At 33.0% G+C, this 21,703-nt stretch overlaps 1 protein-coding gene across 1 annotated transcript in view; it reads left to right on the forward strand.

Moving 5' to 3' along the window:
* Positions 1-21,703, forward strand: part of LOC118197570 (uncharacterized) — an 87,180-nt gene that overhangs the window by 36,626 nt on the left and 28,851 nt on the right. Inside the window, exon 3 of the mRNA XM_085825449.1 lies at positions 12,677-12,973. Coding sequence (XP_085681575.1) covers positions 12,677-12,973 — 297 coding nt within the window. The remainder of the gene's footprint in view (positions 1-12,676; positions 12,974-21,703) is intronic.

Raw genomic sequence — 21,703 nt, forward strand, 5'->3', positions numbered from 1 at the left:
GTTATTCAAATAATTCAATTTGTTACAAGTTAAAACACAAACTTTACATTCTATTACATATCATATGTACACTGCTCCCCCCCCCCCAAAAAAAGGGGGCAGTGCTATATCTCCCGTTCTACTGGGCCGATTGACAAAATTCAAACTGCGTTTTTCTTGTCTTGAAAGCGCGACTTAGGATATATATCAGATTTATATATAGCACTATTTTAACATAGATATTTTGACACAAAATCGGACTTTTTCTGAAATAACATACCAATGTTTTTCCATATTTCGATTCTACGACTCAAATTATGCCAAAATGGCAAGTTTTGTAAAAATCGTACGAGTAGTTTTAAAAATATTAGCTCTCAAAATTTTAGCTCCTCAATGCTAATTGAATTTGGCAAATATATATTAATATCTCTTTTTTTTATTAAAAGTTTTTGATTTTTCCTTTCACATTTCGAAACATAGGTTCATTCCAAATAAAATTTACCCATTTTTTGTGTTTTATTTTTTAAATTTCTATTTTTAAATAATTTTTATAAATTTTTCGAAAAAAATTTTGAATTATAACCTATAACATTTTTACCATCATCTTAAAGTAGGTGTATTTCTAAGCATACCTGCAAAAAATTAGACATTTTTATTCAAAATTTTCTAAGATATACACTAATTTACATATTCTTGCGTTTTGAAATTTGGCATTTTTTTTTAGCGATAATAACGCCAAATGTGGTTTATGGATTTTTTTTTTTTTTTTTTTTGTTGTTGTTGTTGTTGTTACAGTGAATTGCCACACCTTAACGCTTTGCGGTGTCTAGGGGCAGAAACACATCATCATGCACCAATGAGACTGTTAACTAATACATTCAGTGAAGATTATCAAGGAAATGATTACATACGTTGATGGAGACGGTTGAAAATTATTTACAGCTGTAGAGACGTTCACGTCTTTTAACAACGTCTTACATACGTCTTTTACGTTAATGGCGGCCTCGTCAGCGTTTTTTTCGAAAAACAGTTGCGTTGAACGGCATGCAGCCCCCTCTGCTGGCCGTGGAAGATGACATCCCATAGATGCTCAAACGTCCTAACGGCATGCGTGCTGGTATACTGGAAAAGTGGTCATCATCATCCGGGGAACTATAAAATAAAAAAAGAGAGAAAAACAGAATTTAAAACTTGACTGAGCGAAAAGTGAACGTCATCGTCGTGAATGTCGTCTTGCGTCTTCTTAAACCTCGTCCAGGTACGTCCCTTAAATGCGTCTTCTTAAAATCTTTTAATCAAATCGGGAGAAATCATCAGTCATCAAAATGGATGTTGTACTATAAAAGATCGCTGACCATGATTTCAGGTATTCAAAACAGGCGCTAGTCTTCGAAGATCCTTCGGGAAATCCAAACTTCTCCACATCGTGTGAATTATTATTTTCATTCTGATGATTTTGTATGTACCTAAAAAATTGGATTTTAGCTTTATACCTGGCCCTAACTGGAGATGTTTGATAGCTACCATGTCAATGATTTTGTATGTACCGGGGAATTTTTGACATGTTTTGTAAGTCTTACGATTTTCTTCGTGGATCATTTGAATTTTTTTCGCCTCTTTACGTAAATTGTGTCTAAATTCTATGAAGTCATTCTAGATTTCAGTTTCTACGGACAATTTAGAAATGACTGATATGATAACGGAATTTAAGTGTTCTATTTGTCCGTTAGCTCTTGGTAATCCTATTATGATTAAGTATAAACAAATATTTTCTTTAGTACAATAATCAGCAGATTCCTGAAAAATAAGTGCAGTTCCTCTGTCAGCCATTATATTGCAAGGGCTTCCAATGATTTCTGAATTTTAAACTTAGCTATTATTTCTGTACTAGAGGTAGTTTCAATAGTATATATCCAAGCAAACTTTGTAAATTAATCAATAACCGCTAAGCTGTAGTTATAATTCTTGTTGGAACTTTCTAAAGATCTTAAATGATCTACCTGGTAAGTGTTGAGGGGAATATCTTCTTTAGGTAAAGAATGTAATACTCCTTCCTTCTTTCCAAACTGGCCAATATGCAAGTAGTACAATTTGCGACACATTTTTCAATTTTCTCTTTCAACTTAGGGATATAAAAGTGTTGTTTCAAACTTTCTTCGGTATGTTGAGTAGCAAAATGACCTCGTTCATGTGCGTCTTTAATTGCTTCAATTTGCGTAATCTCAGGTACTGCTAGTACTTCAATTCCATCCACCACTTTGTAACTCACGTCATTCTGTAAGCAATAATCTTCATACGGCTTAGACTTCAAAATTTCTTATATAGCTTCTTATATAGTTCAGAGGCACCTATTTTCTTATGTGTCTCTTCTCAGATTAACGTTACTTGACTACCAGTATCTATTAAAGCGTCCGCTTGCAAATTACCTAAATTAACAGCTTTATGCATTTCTTTCTGACATATCTGATGAACTGGAATTACAGTTTTGTCATCTTTGTTATTTTTAAAAGACGTTTTGGAATAATCCAAGGTTTTGTGTCCAAATAAGTTACATTTAAATCACTTAAATCCTTTACTCATATTGTTACATGAGTTGGATTTATGACCTACACCTTCCACAATTGTAACAGATTGGTTCTTTACTAGGTATAGAGCGTGCTTTATTTTGTGTTTTGACACTTGAATAACCGTTAGGCTTTGTATCTGGAGCGTGAATTTTCTCATAAAATTTTCATTCTTCTTTAAATTCAGAACTCCAGTGTTACTTAACAGAAAAAGCATACAGTCAATTCCAGGTTTTCATACTCTAGCTGGTTAGTGTATTGAGGCAATACCTGTTTAACTGTGTAGTCTTTGTGGTGTCCCATGCACTTTTACCTGTTTAAATTCAGAAATAGTTTTACAACCATGCAACTAATTTTTTGCTACTTGGATCAGGTATTCCATTAATTACATAATGAAGAATGGGAGAATCGTCAACAGAACCACGAATATCTATTTCTCGCATTGCAATTAAATACTCAGAAAGCGATTCATCATATTTTAAATGTCGTTTCCGTAACAAATTATGATGTTATGCACAATTTATTTTAGAACCAAATTGAGATAAAAGATTTTTCCTTTAACTTGTTCCATGCCATAATACCTTTCAAAGACGGAATAAATATTTTAGCGGAAACAGTAAACAATTTTTTAGTATACACAATGTTTTGTAGTTCAAATAACCGAAATAATTTAAAGATTCTTCTAAATCGCAAAGAACGATTCGATCGAATGTGTATCAGTTGTATTAAATTCCAAAACAGTTACTAAGATGTCGCAAAAATGTAATGAAATATTAGTAGACGTCATAATATTTTGATCTATTGAATTATTTACGGGAAGCGATCCTGACTTAATCGAATTAACATCATCATCGTTATCAGAATTATGAACACTTTTATTTTAAGATAATTTTCGACGCTCAATTTTTTAAATTTTATTTCTTCCTTCTGATCATCTTAAAAGCAGGAACTGGTTTTTCAATTCCTATCGAATTTTTTTACTCCCAGTTTCAACATCCCTAATTATGGGTGCTGCGTAAAAAAGTGGGATTTCTTGCCTGCGTAGTGGTCTTTTCGTAACTTTACGACAAAAATATCAATTTCGAGATTGAACCTCCTACGCATCTTTGTATACTTTAACTTTTTTTTTTTTTCTTTTCTTTTTTTCTTTTTTTTTTTTTTTTTTAAATATAATGCAAACTTCTTCGAATCCTTCTTTGGGACTAGCATTTTCCCGAATTCTTTCAAAGCGGGGGAAAAAGCGAATTTTTCTAGTGAATGGGCGGAGGAGGGGTTTCGTTTGAAGTTCTTTCTGACATTTTGTAAACAGAGAAGATCTAGGAAAAGATCATCTTCCACTCCACGTCTGAGTTTTATCACATAATCCCTGACGGTTTTATCGGCGCTGATATCAACCGTAAACTTTCTGAGCATAGTTTGACATGAAGTCTGGTTTAGGAAGCAGAATTTCTTTAACCTTCTAGAGAACTGAATTGGCTCGTAAAAACTGAAAACTATGCAGGTTATTTCCTGCTAGTTCCAAGTTCTAGGTATTTCAACTCTAGTTCAATTCCTAGAACTTACAGGCAACACTATCTGCCAGAGACTACTCTTGACATGTTTATTTAGCTATCCTGTGCAATACTGTTTTGTCCGATTCAGTTGTTTGGCTGTTGCAAGCGCATTTTGGTAGCATGGTTTTTGCAACCATGGAAGATGCGAAGAGTAATTATTCTTTTTAGTGGAAAGAGGATGTGAAAATTCCAAAAATTGTTCAACGTCTGCGAGGAGTATTCTGTTCCCACATTTCTATTCTAACATCTGTTCCCACATTTGAACAACCTTAACGAGGTATTCGGTTTGAAAATTTATCCATCCCATAAATAGGAGCATTGAGGAGACACGTTTTTTGAGGATGACTAAAAATATGGAAGCTCATATTTGAAATTTAGAATTTGTTTTATTATCGATTTCCTATTTTGTAAAACTTTAGCGAATATATAATAGCGAAGTGTATACAATTAAATAAGGATTATTTTGAAAAAACATCATTGTATAATATTGATTAAAATTGACGAAATAAAAAAAAATAAACCTAAATTTCTAGAACTTTGAAAACAACCGTCTTGTATTGTAATCGATAACTTAATTCGAATTTAGATATAAACATTAAATATTTTACCACGGTAAAAACCTTGGCTATATAACACTACTGGTTTATGGGATGTAACATAGAGCAAACTGAGCACTAGTTATGGTAACTAAGTGCCTTGAAATTTGTTTATTAAGTGAGTTTAATCTGCTCCAAGTTAAAATCAAAAAACGGGGGGGGAGAAAAGGGGAAAAAAAAAGAAGGAAAAAAAAAATCTGAAAGGTTTCAGATTTTAAATTACGTCCAAAAAAGCGTTTTTTTTTTTTTTTTTTAACATTTTGTATGTTTCCTTTATTTATTAAATATTATGTTCTTCTCCCTTAACCATAAAATTCATTTCAAGAGCAATATCGCAAAATAATTTTAAAATGAGCATATCTTTAGAATTTCCGATACACAGTCTCACGAGCTGGAGATAAAAATGTTTTTTCTATACAACGTTGCCATGGCTCGCTTTGAAATCCTTGAGTTTGTTAATCAAAATTCGCTAAAATATTACAAAATAGGAAATCGATAATAAAACAAATTCTAAATTTCAAATATGAGCTTCCAGATGCCCATATTCGCAGTAGGATTACTTCATTCAAAATTGGGCGACTCTAGGTACCGTTATTTTATCACAATGCAAGAAACATATATAAATTTATGCAGATTCTTCATTATTTAATTTCTTCAAATATAATACACGGCGATAATATTTGGTTGCAACAGTTTGAAAAGTGAAACGGACGTTCAGAGTGATTCGACGCAAAATCGCAAAACGAAAAGAATAGTCCCTCAGGGACAAAGCCCCTTTAGACTACTAATTTAAATTCTTATCGAGTAAGTAAATAAGCAAGTGAATTAATTAATCAATGGCAATTATGTACATTTGATCAATTTTAAAATTGTCCCTGGAAGATTGGTCAAGGAAGAAGAACTCAGATTCTTGCGAATTTATAAAAGTTATATGCATGTAAAATGATTTGATGCGATGTTTATAGAAATATTAAGTTTTTTTTGTACAAAACTATCTATTGTGAAAAATTTTCCTGCGCGTATATTAAATCTAGCTTCTGTCTTTGTCTTAACCACTTTAATTGCCCTTTTGGGGAGTTATTTTTTTAACAGGCTAATCATTTAAAAAAGAATAAACCCAAGAAAGATTAATTTGCAGTTAAATAGTGTTCATGTGCTTTTCTTATACCTCATAACCGTATAAAACCTGTACAGTAAAACATCACTAAGGTAAATCCGTTTAACTGAAATAGTACAGGAAAACTGTATTAAATTAGTAAATCTACAAAATCCGGTCATTTTCCAATTCTTTTAAAGTAGCAGCTTTTTGTTGTTTCATCTTTTAGCATAGATACATATTTTACACTTTAGAAATATTCCTTTGTACGTTAAAAGCAAAAAGATTAAATCTGTTTCAAGAGCACAATTTTCTTATACACTGCTATCAAACTTTGAGATGAAACATAAGCTTTGTGAAGAAAAAGACTTAATTTCGAATTTTAAATAATCTAAGATCTCCAGTGCATCTACAAAAGTTTACGATTAAACTTGTCAAACGTTAATTTATAGCTCTTATTACAATGACATTTTAACATCCTTGTCCACTCACAGAGATAACTTTTTATAGAATTAACTCTTTGCTTTGATTTGCCGAACAGCTGCTGTTATGGACTCGGAAGCTCGGCAAAGAATAGCTAGAATACAGAAATTTTGCTGTAAAGGAGAATAACAGTAGCAGTATCAGAGCATTTGAAATGTTGTGTAAAGTACTGCTCGCACTTCACACAGCGTTTCAAGAATTAACACGAACCGATGTTTTTCGGTAGTACAGACGATTTCGGAAGTCTTGGACGGATGTTAATATCGAAAAATTCGATAGTTGCTGCTGAAAGTCGTCACCTGTTTCTGAAAACTGATTGAGCAGTGTCTTTAATGATGTTAAACATGCATATGAGCTTAGCAAAGATTGCTCAATAAAACCATCGTAGAAGATTTTGATAAAAGAAAAGTTTGTGGTAGTTGCGTTTCTTATCCAATGGCTGCATTAGTGAAACAAGATCAAATTTCTACGTCATTATTTGATCCAAACGGAAGAAATTTATTCCTGAATTTTTTCCAAGTTGTGGCTGTAGGTGAAATTTCATGCTTTGCCTCAGAGCCGAATTAAGACTTTGGTAAGCACATAAACGCTTTTGGTTACGTACATTTGCGCCTGACTTTGTTAATTGAGTTCTGGCTTCGCTTACGATCCTGAGACAAAATAGGAATCATTTGCAGGGCCGGATTTACGTATAAGCTACACAAGCTATAGCTTAGGGTCCCCTCTTTCTTGCCCCCAATTAAAAGATAGTATAAATAGTATTAAAATATATCATGACAGACTTAAATAAATATAAAAATATAAAGGGCCTCATATCTCAAATAGTTTAGGACCTTATCAAGTCTAAATCTCGAACTGGTCATTTGTTTGGCTTGGTAAAAGTTCACCAACGTCACAGAATTTTCAGTTTCAGAAATCACGAGCAATGGCTAAGTTGGTGACGTTTTTTTGTTTGGAAAGCGATAATTTAAAAGAATTTTTTTCCTAAAAGACATTGAACTCCATATTTCATAAATTCACAAGGAATGTGTCCCTAAAGAACAATGAACTTCTTATTTTATAAAGGTGTAATGCAATGAACTTAACGCCTTTGGCCTAAAATGCTCAGTCGAATAACTGATTTCTGCTGCACGACAACATACGTATTTCGCTTCTCTGGAGAATGGTATACACACCCGGGTACCTGAGCCGCAGGTCCTACCCCTATCGAATAAGAATTGGGTATTTCATAATTAAGGGTACATTAACAAGTTGAAAGTTTAATCATTTTTTTTTCTTAACCATAGTTTAATGAGTTGCTTATAAGCATAATTAATATAGAATTAATAGCTAAAAGAAGTAACTGTGGTGAAACTGTGCGGAGAGAACTCTGAAAATGCACATTTGCAGAACGAGTTGGTAATTGAAATTCTGAAAGATAAACAATAGCATCGAAACAAACATAGCAAGAAAAAGGGCAAGTGTGAGGTTGCCCTTTTCCTTCGGTGTGAGGTTATCAAAAAGTAAAAGGCATGCAAAACCTAAAATGTGAGATGGTAAACATGCACTAATAATAATGCAATTAGGATAGAAGAGCACTGGTGTTGAGGACAAATAGTCTATCCGGATGCATTCGTAAGAACAATTTGAGAGACAGCGTTACTGAACAAATAAGGTAACCATACAATATTACTATGTAAGTGAGGTAAGCAAAATCAAAATATAAGCAATAACAGTTAGATAATATTGTCACTCAGAATTGCCATAGAGTGTTTTACATTTGCTGGGTCGTTAATATTGCAATTACAGATTTTTATCGCAGAGTTTTGAATATTTCTTTGACTTTCGAAGAACTTACGTACAAATTTACAGCAAACACAAAAGGAACAGCATAAAGAAAATATAAGATATTACATCGTTTTTAACGCTGTAAAATCTCCTTAAAAAAATTGTACGTTTTTCGTGATAGCTTATGAAACATGCATATGAGAGATACATATATGTTTCAGATACATTTAATTTGTTTGGGTGTCGACATTCTAATTTGTTCTAATGAACATAAAATCATACATACTGAAAGCTTAGTGCGAACATTTTACATAAATTCTTTACAAATAGGTCATCGGAATTACAATTATGGCGCCGTCTGGTTGAGTTAGAAAAAGCTTTGCATGTCAAATGATCATCACGATTCCTGTCAGACATTAATATTATTTACTGTTTTATAGCTTCATTTCATTCTAATTTAATAACACCCCCAGCTCCAACAGTCTCCTCTGGAAGACTCTAAAATCTATCGAAAACGGCATCACAGGCCAAATCTCACAATAACTTTCTCAAAATATGGCATCTTAATATTCTTTCACTGCATATGTCCTTGAACAAGTGACCAAAGATGTCTCAGCACCAAATCAGAATTCGAGAATGAGTTTTTTTAATACTGGAGCATCGATCTATGGGAATAGAACACCGGATCCCACCCCTGGAGACGGAGCAAGGGGGCCTCGGCGCCAGGCATTCTTTTCCCCCTCTCACCCGTCATGTTCCAAGACGTCCCCTTACAGATATTACGTGAAGCCTGTTTGCTTGAGAACAGTAGTGATAGGCGAGAACACAGAAGTTTATCGATTTTGAAGCAAGTAGGACAACGTAGTTTGAGGCGATACCTCTCAACCCTGTGGCATAAAGGTTACAGGCCCTAATTCTATAAATCACTTAAGTGTTGTTGGAATGTTAGTTATGTTTCAATTAGTTTTGCAGAATATGGAATTTGTTGTATTTATGTTGCAACAAGGGCAGACATAAATGCATCCACAAGCAGAAACATACTCAATTCACGAATGTACGTATCTCAAGTTCGATTTCAAAACAATAATTGTATTATTGCTGACGTACCAAAATGAGATTACTATTATTATTACATTAATACCAAAGTAAGATTAATATTATTAGTATACATTATTATGAAAATGTGACCAAAATGAGATTACTATTATTATAACAATTACCAATTAAATAAAGAATTTTAAAAGAATATCTAAACGAAATCATTTGATATTAAGTAAGAAAGAGAAATGCTTCTGAATAGTTTCATGGTTAGCGCATATTCAAAGCGGTATTTTTCTATGAAGAATTCTTTTATTTTAGTCACACCAAGTTTCTGTTTATAGAGGGTTGTTTACACATTTTTCAAAATTTCAATTTCGAAAAAGAATCGGGGAAAAAAAAGCAAATGTTTTGTAAAACATTTCTGGCGATAGCCAAAAAAAGATACTTATTTGAAATGAGAAATATCGTCTGCTACATTTAAATTTATTCTTCTTTCAAAATGTCACAAGTAAACTAGCTGTGGATTGAAGAATGATTTTGCGTTTTACGAAGCGAAATATTCCTATTCAGTAATTCAAAAGCATTGTGAAATGCATGATATTAAAATTTCTAAGTGCAAAATACGCAGCATTATTAATCGGAAAGAGAAAATTCGTCAGTCACTACTTCTACATGAAAAGAAGAGTCATGAAAAGTATACCCAAAAAATGTATATACTCTTTCTAATATTTCTAAAGTTAAATCATTGATAGCAAGACAAAATCCGCCGACGCGGAAATCAAAATCTTTAAATACATCTGTAGCAACAGTACTTTTGAATAAAAAATATAAATCAAGATTTACAACTTAAAAAAAGCTGAAAAACATAATGTGCACCAGCTTTTGCCGATGCATGTGCCTCATTGCAGAAAAATTTGTAGAAAACTGGAGGAAAATTATTTAGCAAGAGATTAATGGAAATGCGTTGTGACACTGGAAGGAAGCGTGAATTTCTTTAAATGATTACAACAACAACAAAAAAAAAGTCTATTTATCATCGAAAACGAAGAGAAAAAAAAATGTACAAACCTAGTTCCGCCAATGCAAAGGTTGTTTCTTACAACGGAAAATTAAAAATAAGAAGAATCAGAATATGTGTTAAAATTAACTCAATGTATTTAATGACAGGAAGTTTTACGGCTGATATTTAGAAAAGAATTCCATTTCTTTGTCCCAATGACTTTCAGAGAGGGAAAATTCAAGACAAAGCAGCCGTTATAATTCAAAAACGTACCACTGCGTTCCTTGAGAAAAATGGAGACTGATACAGGTATTGCATATGCACCTTTTCAAAGCATTTCTGCAAAGTCTCCTGACGTTTCATTTACGGATTATTATGTCACCGGTCTCTTGAAAAGAGAGTTCTTTGTAAGCGCAAACCCACCACGATTTATGGAATCTGCAAAGTAGAGAAAAGGAATGGAAATGAATCTTCCTGTAAATTTTATGGCAAGCCCTTCCATCGTGGAAATCACTATGCAGAATTATAGTCCCGAAAAATAGGCTATCTGATCAAATATTTAAAACAATGCTTTTTACTTTTAAAGATTAAATAAACGGCTCGGAAATCGTTCTAAAAATGTGTAACCATCCTACAGTTGCATAATCGGTGCTTGGTTTTTTTTTTTTTTTTTTTTTTTTTTTTTTTTTTTTTTTTTGCAGCTAGGCAGTCTCTGGGGTTTCTAAATTCTGCTAATCGACGCCTTCGTAAATTCTAAAACTTTACCGCCCGTTGCGGTCGCATCAGCTGTATCGGCTCTTTTGCTGGCTTTGAGCAAATATGACAGAACGTTGGCACTCTAATTTCGACAAGTCAGAATTTTCAGTACGTTGAACTAAATGTCAAAATTTAAAATTCGCACAACTTCCCTTTATACATCGAATTTTTGATTAGTCAGCTTTTTCTCTCTGGTCGAATTACTTTGGTCTTATCGAAACAATGAGGTAAAGATTAAATTTAGATTTTTAGAAGGGCTTTTATTTTGTATGTTACAATATTATTTACATAAAACAATTAAAAGTGTTGAAATTTTTATATAACTTCAAATAGTATATAAGATACACTGAAACCTAAACACAATTAATAGAAAATTCGTCGGTACCTTAATAAACGTTCCCGACACAAGGGTTATAAACCATAACACAAGGGTTATAACCTCCCCCCCCCAAAGATTAATATCAATTATAGGAAATGATGCTTATCTGTTATCGTGATTCTTATTATAAATGTATATAGATTCTTACTTCGTATCTCATTCTATATTTTATATTGCAGGAGGATAATAAAATAGAACTAACTTTTTCCCGCAAAAAGACGACTCATTGCTTTATCTTTTAAACTTTTCCTTTAATGTCTAAGTGTTACTGAAATTGCAACATTCATGTTCTTTTTTTAACAAAAGCTTCCATTTCATTTTAATGAAATTGATCTTTCTGAAGGTTTAAGTTAAAACTTTCACATATTTTAAAGTTAGAATTCGGAAGATTCGAATGACAAGATTTGGTTTATTTGATTATGGCAAAGAACTCGAGGGCTATCTTTTAAGAAGGGAATCCTCCGTGGAGGACTTTCTAAGGGAAACTGACTCGTATACACTTTATTCATAGAAAAAAAAAAAAGTCACGCAATCTCCCATGCAGCCAACCTGTTCGCCTAGATTCAAATTGCCAGTGTTTAGCAACTTTATCACTCAGCCATTGGTAGGCCTTCCAATGACAAAGAAAACACTGATTCAAGTTTTGAATCTCGAAACTTTTACTAAGGTTTGTAGTGTTCGAAAATCCAAAATGACCCATTCCTAGTATTTAGCAAACTATGAAGTGACGTTTTACCTTTAAACTTTATCTAGATTGGTTGTAAAAAGAGCATTATTTCAAAAGTATAGAAATTATTCATCATGCAGACTTTAATTAGAACCAATGACTTACCAGGGTTTCAGATTTTCCTTGCATTAACACGTTCTTTACTTTCAATTTTCTGTGTTAGCATTTTGGTTCATGTCTCATTTTTCGTTTTTTAGATATATGGCGGACACTAGGCATTTTTAGGCTTTCGCCACTTCTAAGGCCAGAAGTGGTGGTCCTTTTATTATGGAGGTACCTAACAGGGGGGACATACAATTTTACATCCATGCCTTCTCCAGGATTCGAACTCAGGCCCTTCGTTATTGCAGTTGGCTCCCCTAAACACTATACCGTCTGGGCGGCTCGTTTTCCATATTAATGGTACAGCGTGGCACAATAAATTGAACCAGTTAATTGAATTACATGTTGTACTGCATAATGCGATAATGTGAATTAGCGTATAAAGCAACAAACTGAAATAACTTGAGTAATGCATGATTTGATTTAACACTTTTTGATGATTTATACTGCATTTCGATAGATGGCAGCACGTGCATCCTTTAACTAAATGCCATGTGATAAATGATACCCTGCTTAACCTGCCCTTTGCATTTTGATTACATTTCTCACTCTTACTTACATGGTATAGTTATAAAATAAAATGCAAATGCTACAAAACTTATGATTTTATTTATTCTCTTGCATTTTTTCTAGGGTCCCAAAAGAGCTCCACCAATCTCAATGTGAACCAGCATCCACATCTTGTCGAATACGAGTCAGAACCCAAGGCATATCCTCGTGGTTCGTGGCGTCACAGCAGCAGTAGTAGCAAGGATATATCGCCGGATAATTCATCGACGGATAACGAGCTGTGGCTGTCGGTTGGGGAGGATATAGCAGCTCATAAGATATTCCGGACAACGCCGGAGCATTTAGACGGTCGTTCATCCTCCAGGAGTAGTATCAGCCCACCGTCGCCACCTATGCTATATTCGCAACATCAAAAGAGAGGTAAGGGAACAAGTTGGCTTGGATGGAATTAATCAGAGTATGGAGCGGATATGTAGTGAAAGAGATCTGTGGCACATAAAGCTCATATTTTATTTATAGTGAAGCATCTATGAGATTAATTCTGGACAGGAAGGAACTGGGGAGGAGATCTAGATGCCCCACGATCTATTTTATCTGACAAGTTTTTTTTTTATGTGACTCGAGCGGCTTCTCCTTAAATAAATTTGCTTTCAACTTGAGAAAGAAGATATGTCGTTGCAGAAGATTTCGTTAAAATAAAATCTTATTTATTTTGCAGTTTTTTGTTAGATTTGTTTGATAGTCTCTTGAAGTACTTAGGCAATGCAGGTCTTACCAATCATGCAATACAGGAAAGATTAGTATAATTTCCAAGCACGAAGGATGTTATACCATCAATATAAAAGTCACGGGCATTTTTACTATATTCGGTTCAATGTCTAAATTTCTTTATTTGTATTAGTTGGTTGGAATCCATTAAAAATTCCGTAAAAATAAAATGCCCTGAATATTTTTAATTAAAAAATATGCTTATACAGTATTATAATGTATATGTTATTAAAATTATAATCATTAATAACCTTTCAAAAATATACTATAAAATGCTCAGACACAATATAATCCGTATTCATCCAGCCACAAGTGGGTGGGACACCAGAAGTTCACCGTAGGTTTTGTACGGGAATAGTTCTACCGCACTAACTAGTCATCTCCGTACCATTGTTGAGGGAGAACACCGCGAGGGCGGTCGGAGAGTCTCTTACACCTCTTCCTTTACCGCAATCCACTGGGGAGTGCTGTGTATTTTGAATGCCCCTTTGCCGCATAGACGCTATACCCTTACAAACATCCATGCCTTCTGTAGGATTTAAACCCGAGCCCATCAGTACGGTAGTCAGCTTCAGTAACCAATACACAGTCTTTGCGGCTGCGTATTCATCCAATAATATTACAGAATTAAATGAAATTACAAGTTTTACTGATATCTGAAATAAAAGGATAAGCTCCATTCTTGAAAGAGTATGGTCTTTGTGTAAGGGGGAAGTTCGAAGAGACCGTCATCGATACTGTATTTCCTTCAAATGTCGTAGGAAGAAATATTGGGAAAAGTCTAAAGTAAGGCCGTCTTAACGCATGGGCTCCTTAGAAACTTGTTTGAGTGTCCTTCGAGCAAAGGGAACCCATCCTAATCCATTTATATTTCATTTGCATTTCACTTTTGCGCGTGTTATCGCAGGGATCCCAGCACAGTCGAATACTACCTTACCTTGACGCATTCGAATACTACCTTATCTTCAAAACCAAGATACGTAATGAAAATCGGGTTGACTTATCTTTAGTGCGTAGCTACAGGTAAAGAAGGTACGTAATGCTTAAGAGACCACACGATTTAAGGGCCCATTAGTTTTTTATTTTTGAATATTCTAGGAGTAATAACAAATTGATAAATTTGTTTCCGAATTCATCGTTGATATTTTGTATATGCAGATTTAATTTTTGGTGAATAAATTATGTTATTAATTATAAAAAAGATTTATATCTTCTTTTCGAATAACATAAAAATTAGAAATAAAACTGAATGCCGCATCAGCTTATATTGTCTGTTGTTAATTCCTGTGCCTGAGTGATGAATTCTTTTGTTTACACGTATTGAGCCGTCTGAGGTATAAGTAGTATTGTTCTCAAAATAGACATGCGCAATCTTACCAAATGTATCCTGTTTTGTTTGTGATAATCATTTTGTGTTTGTTTTTACTGTGTAAAAAGGAAGTATTGTAATCGCGAACATTTTCCGATATCATATTTCACCGAAAATATCGATTTGCAATCGGCAGCACCAAAAGTATATAAATAATATATATATATCCACTCTTTACTCGGCTCAGTGAGCTCAGTTTCTTTATTATTATATGTTTGTAAATTATGCATTTTTTGTTTTAAAACTGATTGAATTATGTTGTTCTGGTTAACACTTTTATGCCTTTAGTTTACCTGTATGCAATAATTATGGAATTATCAACAACTTAAAAGCTTTTTAAGTGCAGCTAAGCCTAATTTCTGATTTCCATGGCAGCCATGTTTGTTTACATTTGAAACTTGCCAAAATAGTGGATTTGTAGCCAATGTAGAGAAACTAAACTTCGCAACAACAAAATAACGTCTTCTTTTATTATTGCGAATTAAATTATGCTTAATTAATTCTGAAATTGTCATTTAAGTTATTGGCTTGTTTTGGCATGGAAACTGCATTTTTAATTGAAATTTTTTTAAAAAATTGTTTTAACTGTATTTGGTGTTTTATGTTTTTCTATAGCTTTCAAATTTTAATGAAAATATTCTGAATTTTTACATATTTTTGCCTTGCCGCTAGGTGAGAACTGAATTAATTAGTAGCGCATGCGCATTAGGTAATCGGCGATGAATCATCTGCTAAAAACTGTTTCTTTTTTATTTGTTTAATTTTTTTTATACATCGTTTTAGATTTATTATAGTATTTGAATAGAACTTGTGGTAATTCTTCAGATGATATAATTTTTGTGCACTTTGAATTATAAAGTGAATGTTAATGCTGTTAAGTAAACGTAGCGCTGAAGTGTCGCTATGGTAAATAATTGTAGTGAACTTTAAGGAGTGCATTTATTCACTTGTGGTTTATGCGCTATTGGCGAAGTAGATTGAATTCAAAATTCTTTAACTATTATGTTCAGTATGTTTAAATAAAATGCAAGAAAATTGCGTATAATTTAATATTCCGTACAAGGAAGTCATGTGGTGTACACATCAGACTTTTATATTTGAGCATAAGAAAATATTAATAGCAAAAAAATTGCTGTCACAAACCAAATAGGCTAGTTGTGGTTAGATTGCGCATGCGCATTTTACGAAAGAGGCAACCAGAACAACTAAATGCCTATGTTTTAGTCAGTCTGCTCTATTTAGTTCTACAAACTCTTAAGAACTGCTTTATTAGCAGTTGGTTGGAAAATAAAACTTTACGGTAAGAAATATTAAAATAATTATAACAATCGGTAAATATGTATTATTAGTTAAAAATGGATATGGAAAAACGAAACAGCGGACCTCAAAAATCAAAAGAACGAGCAGGAAGAAGTAAGAAAAAAGCTCCCATTATTAAAACTTGGTTAGTAAAGCATCATACCCAGAAAGAGGCTCTTCAGTAGACAGCATCTCTGCCAATAAGATTGAACAGCCTGAACAGAAAACTACATTATCAGCTGAAGTCGCCAATACTAGTAAGGCTGATAATAAATACTCGTATGAAAAAGAAACAGTTATGTGCACAGGAGTAAATATAGATAATTAAGTAGGTAAAAATATTACTGATGATATGATAAGATTTCCCATTAATTGTGATGAAAATGAAAATACTCTTCCGGGACCATTTTCAAAAGATACTATAGGGATTATTTTAATTTTCTAATAGTTATTTTTAAGTTTGAAACCCTTTCCTTTAAATTCTTGTTTCCCTCCTACAACTCCCTGCCAGAATGAGTTTTTAGTATCGCGTTTTATGTAAATGAGGTAGAACCAGTGTTTAATGGGAAGTTCAGTCACTTCCGTAGAATAGCTCAGAAGTTCTCAGTAGAGCGTGATCTGCTAGCGGCCCGCGCCATTGCTTTAAGGCTATCTTATTATACGTTCGCCGTAGTCTTACGTGCCTGTTAATATTCACCATTAAGTTACTCTGTTAGTTATTTCTATATACGTAGCTTCGGCTAAATTTTTAGTAGGTTAGAATTTAGTTTCTTATTGTCTATCTTAAGTTAAAGCCCAAGAGGGGGCTTTTCTGACAGCCCTAGAGGTACCATCTGTCAAATATTTCTTTGGATGAATAAAAGGCTGTTTTAACCCTTCCTTGGACTTTATCTTCTTAGTTGTAAGAAGATCAGCGAGTAGTGGCTAGACACTTCCTTGAGGTTCCAGTATCAAGAACACTAAATTAACTAGAACTTTAAAATACAAAGCAAGAAAATAGGCATTTTAGTGAAGCAAATTTTACATCCAATGACGAAATATGGACAAGAGCCACGGATTGTGTTACCCTAAATTATTATTATTATTATTTTCCATTTTCCAATGGCGGGCACTATGTCGGCATCGGCCACTCCTAAGGCCAGATGGGGTGGTCTCTTTATTATGGAGGCACTTAATAGGTGGGCCACATTTGCCTCATATGAAGGGACAGACAATTGCATCCATGCCTTCTCCGGGATTCGAACCCGGGCCCTTCGGTATCGCTGTCAGACACCATTATGCCGCCTGGGCCGCTACTTTAAATTATTGAATACTGGATACTGCAAACCTTGTTGGTTGTTTTCTAACTCTGACATTTAGTTGGCATTCAGGTATTTAGAGATAGGAAAATTTAACGGTGAGAATTAAAACTCATAGTTTTTTCAAATCTCATGTAGAAGCGAGCGCTGTGTATAAAGCATGGGAAAAAATAGATGATAGATAGAAAATAGACTATCGATAGAGATCTCGAAGGACAAATTCTATGTGAGGCAAATTTTTGGAAAACAGTTTTAAAACAATCATTTGACATTACACTTATGCTGTCAAAAAGAGCGGTTTTTTTTTTTTTTTTTTTTTTGTTTTTTTGTTTTTTTTTTTTTTTTTTGTTGTTGTTGTTGTTGTTGTTTTTGTTTTTGTAGGCATAGTGAAGATATAAATACTAGTTATAATGGCAATTTTTTTATCGCAGGTTAAATTATTAACTAAATATCTAAATGTTATGAAATAAATTTTTGAAATGCCACTAGGAATGGCTATGCTTCGTTATATGCTAAGGAAACTGAATTAATAATAACTTAGTAGATATTTATTCCAAAATATTGTCTCTGGAATTTACAATTTACGAATGCACTACAACTGTGGAAAGATGGCTTTAGTGAAAATATGATCATTCCAGAATTTGCGAACTTAATGTTAAAGAAAAACCTTTCACTAGAAATCGACTTCTGTGAAATGTATACAGTTTTCTACAAAGCTTTAATTCCGGTACATCTTAGTTTTTAGGAGAAATCATAATTCTAGGCGGAGCGCACCGGAGCCCTGAATATGATCGCTCCGGCACTTCTTTTATATAACTGAGTAACAAATTTCAGTAGAAATTTGATCTCGAAAATTTTATTTTTTACAATAAAATATTAAAAATTGCTTATTAAATTTTAATTTATCTCTTTACATGTTATTTAATTTTTAATTATTTAATCACCTTAATCTTGAATTATTTAAATAAATAATAATTAATTATTTTTATTTAATTAAATAATAATTATTAAGTAAATAATAATTGATAAATGTTAATTAATTATGAAATAATTTGATAATTATTAACTATTTAATTTTAAAATTATTAATGATTTTAATAGTCATTTTATTTACTATTTATTTACTTTTGTTCTTTGTTGATGGTCTTCCATAGGGTTCCGGCATTTCTAACTTTAGAAATTAAGCCTTGGTTTTCTACTTTTTTCAATGATTCCTGTAACTGTTGCTACAGCAGAAAAGTCCTTTTCAAAACTAAAAATTGTTAAAGATTACAGGAGAGGAGGGAAAAAAAAAACTGAAAGCTTTCAGATTTTGCATCACGCCCAAAGGGGCGTTTCTTTAACGTTTTGTGTGTTACTTTTATTTATTAAATATCACGTTTTTCGCAATTAAACCATAAAATTGAGTTCAACAGCAATATCGCAAAATAATTTTAAAATAAGCATATCTTTAGAATTTCCGATACGCAGTCTTGCGCGCTGGAGATAAAAATGTTTTTTTTTTTTTTTTTTCTTTACAGTATTGCTATTGCTCGCTTTGAAATCTTTGAGTTCCTTAATCAAAAATTCGTTAAAGTTTTACAAAATATGAAATAGATAATAAAACAAATTCTAAATTCCAAATATTCGCTTCCAGATGCCCATATTCGGGTGGAAACGTACGTTATTCAAAATTTGAGGGCTCTAGGTACCGCTGTTTTGTCACAATAAGAAAAACATACACGCATTTATGTAGATTCTTCATTATTTAATTTCTTTAAATATAACACAGTGCTCTAATATTTGGCGGCAACAATTTAAAAAGTGAATCGACATTTATAGTGAATCAACTCAAAATGCCAAAACGAAATGAATAGTCCTTCTGGGCAAATTACCCCGTTGGGCTAATAAGACTAGACGAATACGACTAAGCTGTCTTTCGCTTTTGCTGTTGAATATGAAAAGGCAAGCAAAATGGACCTGAAAAATATAATACATATTTTTTCAGCAATAAAAGCTCGTATATGACCGCCGCTCTGATTATGGATGTCTTAGATTTCGGGCTTTAGTCTGAATACCGTCGAAACGGAACAACCAGTCGTATTCTGTGACCTATTCGATTAAGAGTGACTCTCGTATTATCTTTTCGACCATTATAGAAATCGGCGAGTCTGAAACTTTTTCGGCAGTCGTTTAAGAGCTAGTAAATTCAAGATGGCTGAGGTGACGGATTCCTTTTTGCTAAGTGCCATGGATCTCATTATCTCTTAAGATTTGCGAAGAATTGGACTGTTTCCTGATCAAAGAACGCATTTGATGCTGATGATCCTACTTTTATCGCGTTATTTCGATTTTCAAAGTCCCCCATAACAATGTCCCTTATCAATGCCGTCACGCTTGGCCGGAATATCGACATCAGAGCCTTAATCAATAAGTACTGAATTAAGGGTAAGGAATAAGTCGCTTGTTTTGTAAAAGAATTGTTTGGATGTTTATTTAACATCTCAGTCTATTTTTTTTAAATAAAGAATTCGTTAATTTTAGCAAAAATAAAATTTGGTGTTTCCTGTTTCATATTTCCAATTCAGGAAATACAAGTTTTTAACTTAAATTGTAAAAGTGAAATTTTAAAACTAATGTCTGTTTTAATGTACTTAATTTCATGTTTTAATCTGTAATTCTTCAATTTTGAGATTTTAGGCTGTAAATTATAATGTATTGTCCTATACTCCTGTTTTAGTTTTCAGTGTATAGAAAGTAATACATTGAAAAATGCAATAAAGAATGTATAGTATACACTGAAATTACGCACATACTAAAATTGCGAATCATTGCAGATGTAACTTGATTGGTATTTTTCCTTCTTTTCAATTAGATATGCTTATTTAGATTTCTTCTGTACAGTTCTGTCGTTAATGAATTTTGTTTATAGTTTTCGTTGATAATAAATTCTGTTAAAACGCAGTCTTGAATTGCTAAAACATTAAATAAAACTCAATTATTTGCCTAAAATAGATTTTCATTTCATAATTGTCTATGCTAATATTATTTAAGAGCCCACAATTTCTAACTAGGTCACTGATTATCTCGGCGTATTTTTGGCCAGAACTTCTAAAAACCGACATAAAATTTAAAGGGTTGAGTGAATTAGAAACGTATAATGAGACATCGCTGCAATTATAATTTAATTAAAGAAAAAAATTCCCCCTGTTCATGCATTTTTTTTTTTTTTTTTTTTTATAAAATGCAAAATATAAAATATTATATATCTCCGAACACAGTTTATGTCCAGGGTGGGATTTTGCTGAAAAAATTCAGCTAAATTTAAAAATCTATTCCTAAGCCGGATTTCAAAATCGTCCAATAAATCCAACTGTACATATCACCAAAAGTTTGAATTATCATCTGAAGTCAACTAGACCTAACATGGAAGCTTAAGTTATGTACCAATTCATCTTCATCTTCCATTAAAAAAATACAAGCGATAGCACTGTAAAAAGAAAAGGCTGTGTTCGTGCCAATAATTTCTCTTTTTCAGCTCTCCCAAATTTTGAGCATACATAACATTCCATAATTTTGCAGTAGCTGTGGCGAGTTTTATTTTGGACCAGTCCGCCAGTGGTTAGTGACATTGACTGCCGTACCGAAGAGCCCGGTTTCGAATCTCGAAGAAGGCATGAATACTTGTATGCGCATAGTGTCTGAGCGGCAATGAGACACTCATACACGGTGATCAGAAATCCTTCCGAGAGACTGGAAAAGGAAGAGAGATGAAGACCCTGGAACAGGTCTTCGGAGTGTTCTCCCTCAGAACTCCAAACTGAGGCGAAAATTTAACACTACCTCAGTCATTTACGTCACTGCAGAGAGCTATAGAGAACTACATAGAATTACCTGTAGTGCTGGCCTAACTTCTACATTTATCTGTTGTCCGTTATGATAATTAATAAAAAGTCACAAGACCTTTTCTTCTCTCGCTTTTGAGAATAAAATATGTTTATTCATTTCTACTGTATAATGACAGATTTCTCTACTCAAAAGAACTTCATAATCTGGTATTTGAAAATTAAAAGTTGCATATCTCACCATTGCTAAGCAAATGCTAGGGGACGAAACTTTAGACAATATTATCAACAATAAAGCGAATGACAACCATGTTTATGGTAATATGGAGGACGACGACAATCACCTGCACTCCCTTCAAGCAAAAACTTAAAATAAAAAATAATATTTTTTCAAAAATATTAATAATATTAAATAAAATAATATTTTTTCGTAAATATAAAAATATTTTTTCATTACTATAAATCATTTTGAATTCATATCTAAGTTGACCCCAAAATACAATAGTAAAACAACTTGCTAAAAATTCTTGGCTTATGTATGTGATATTCTGTACATTTGCATCTTTATATCTTTTCATTTTCATCTAGTTCA

Source organism: Stegodyphus dumicola, chromosome 10, assembly GCF_044657685.1.
Source record: "Stegodyphus dumicola isolate Sdum_Otavi_A_Nest chromosome 10, ASM4465768v1".
NCBI lineage: Eukaryota > Metazoa > Arthropoda > Arachnida > Araneae > Eresidae > Stegodyphus > Stegodyphus dumicola.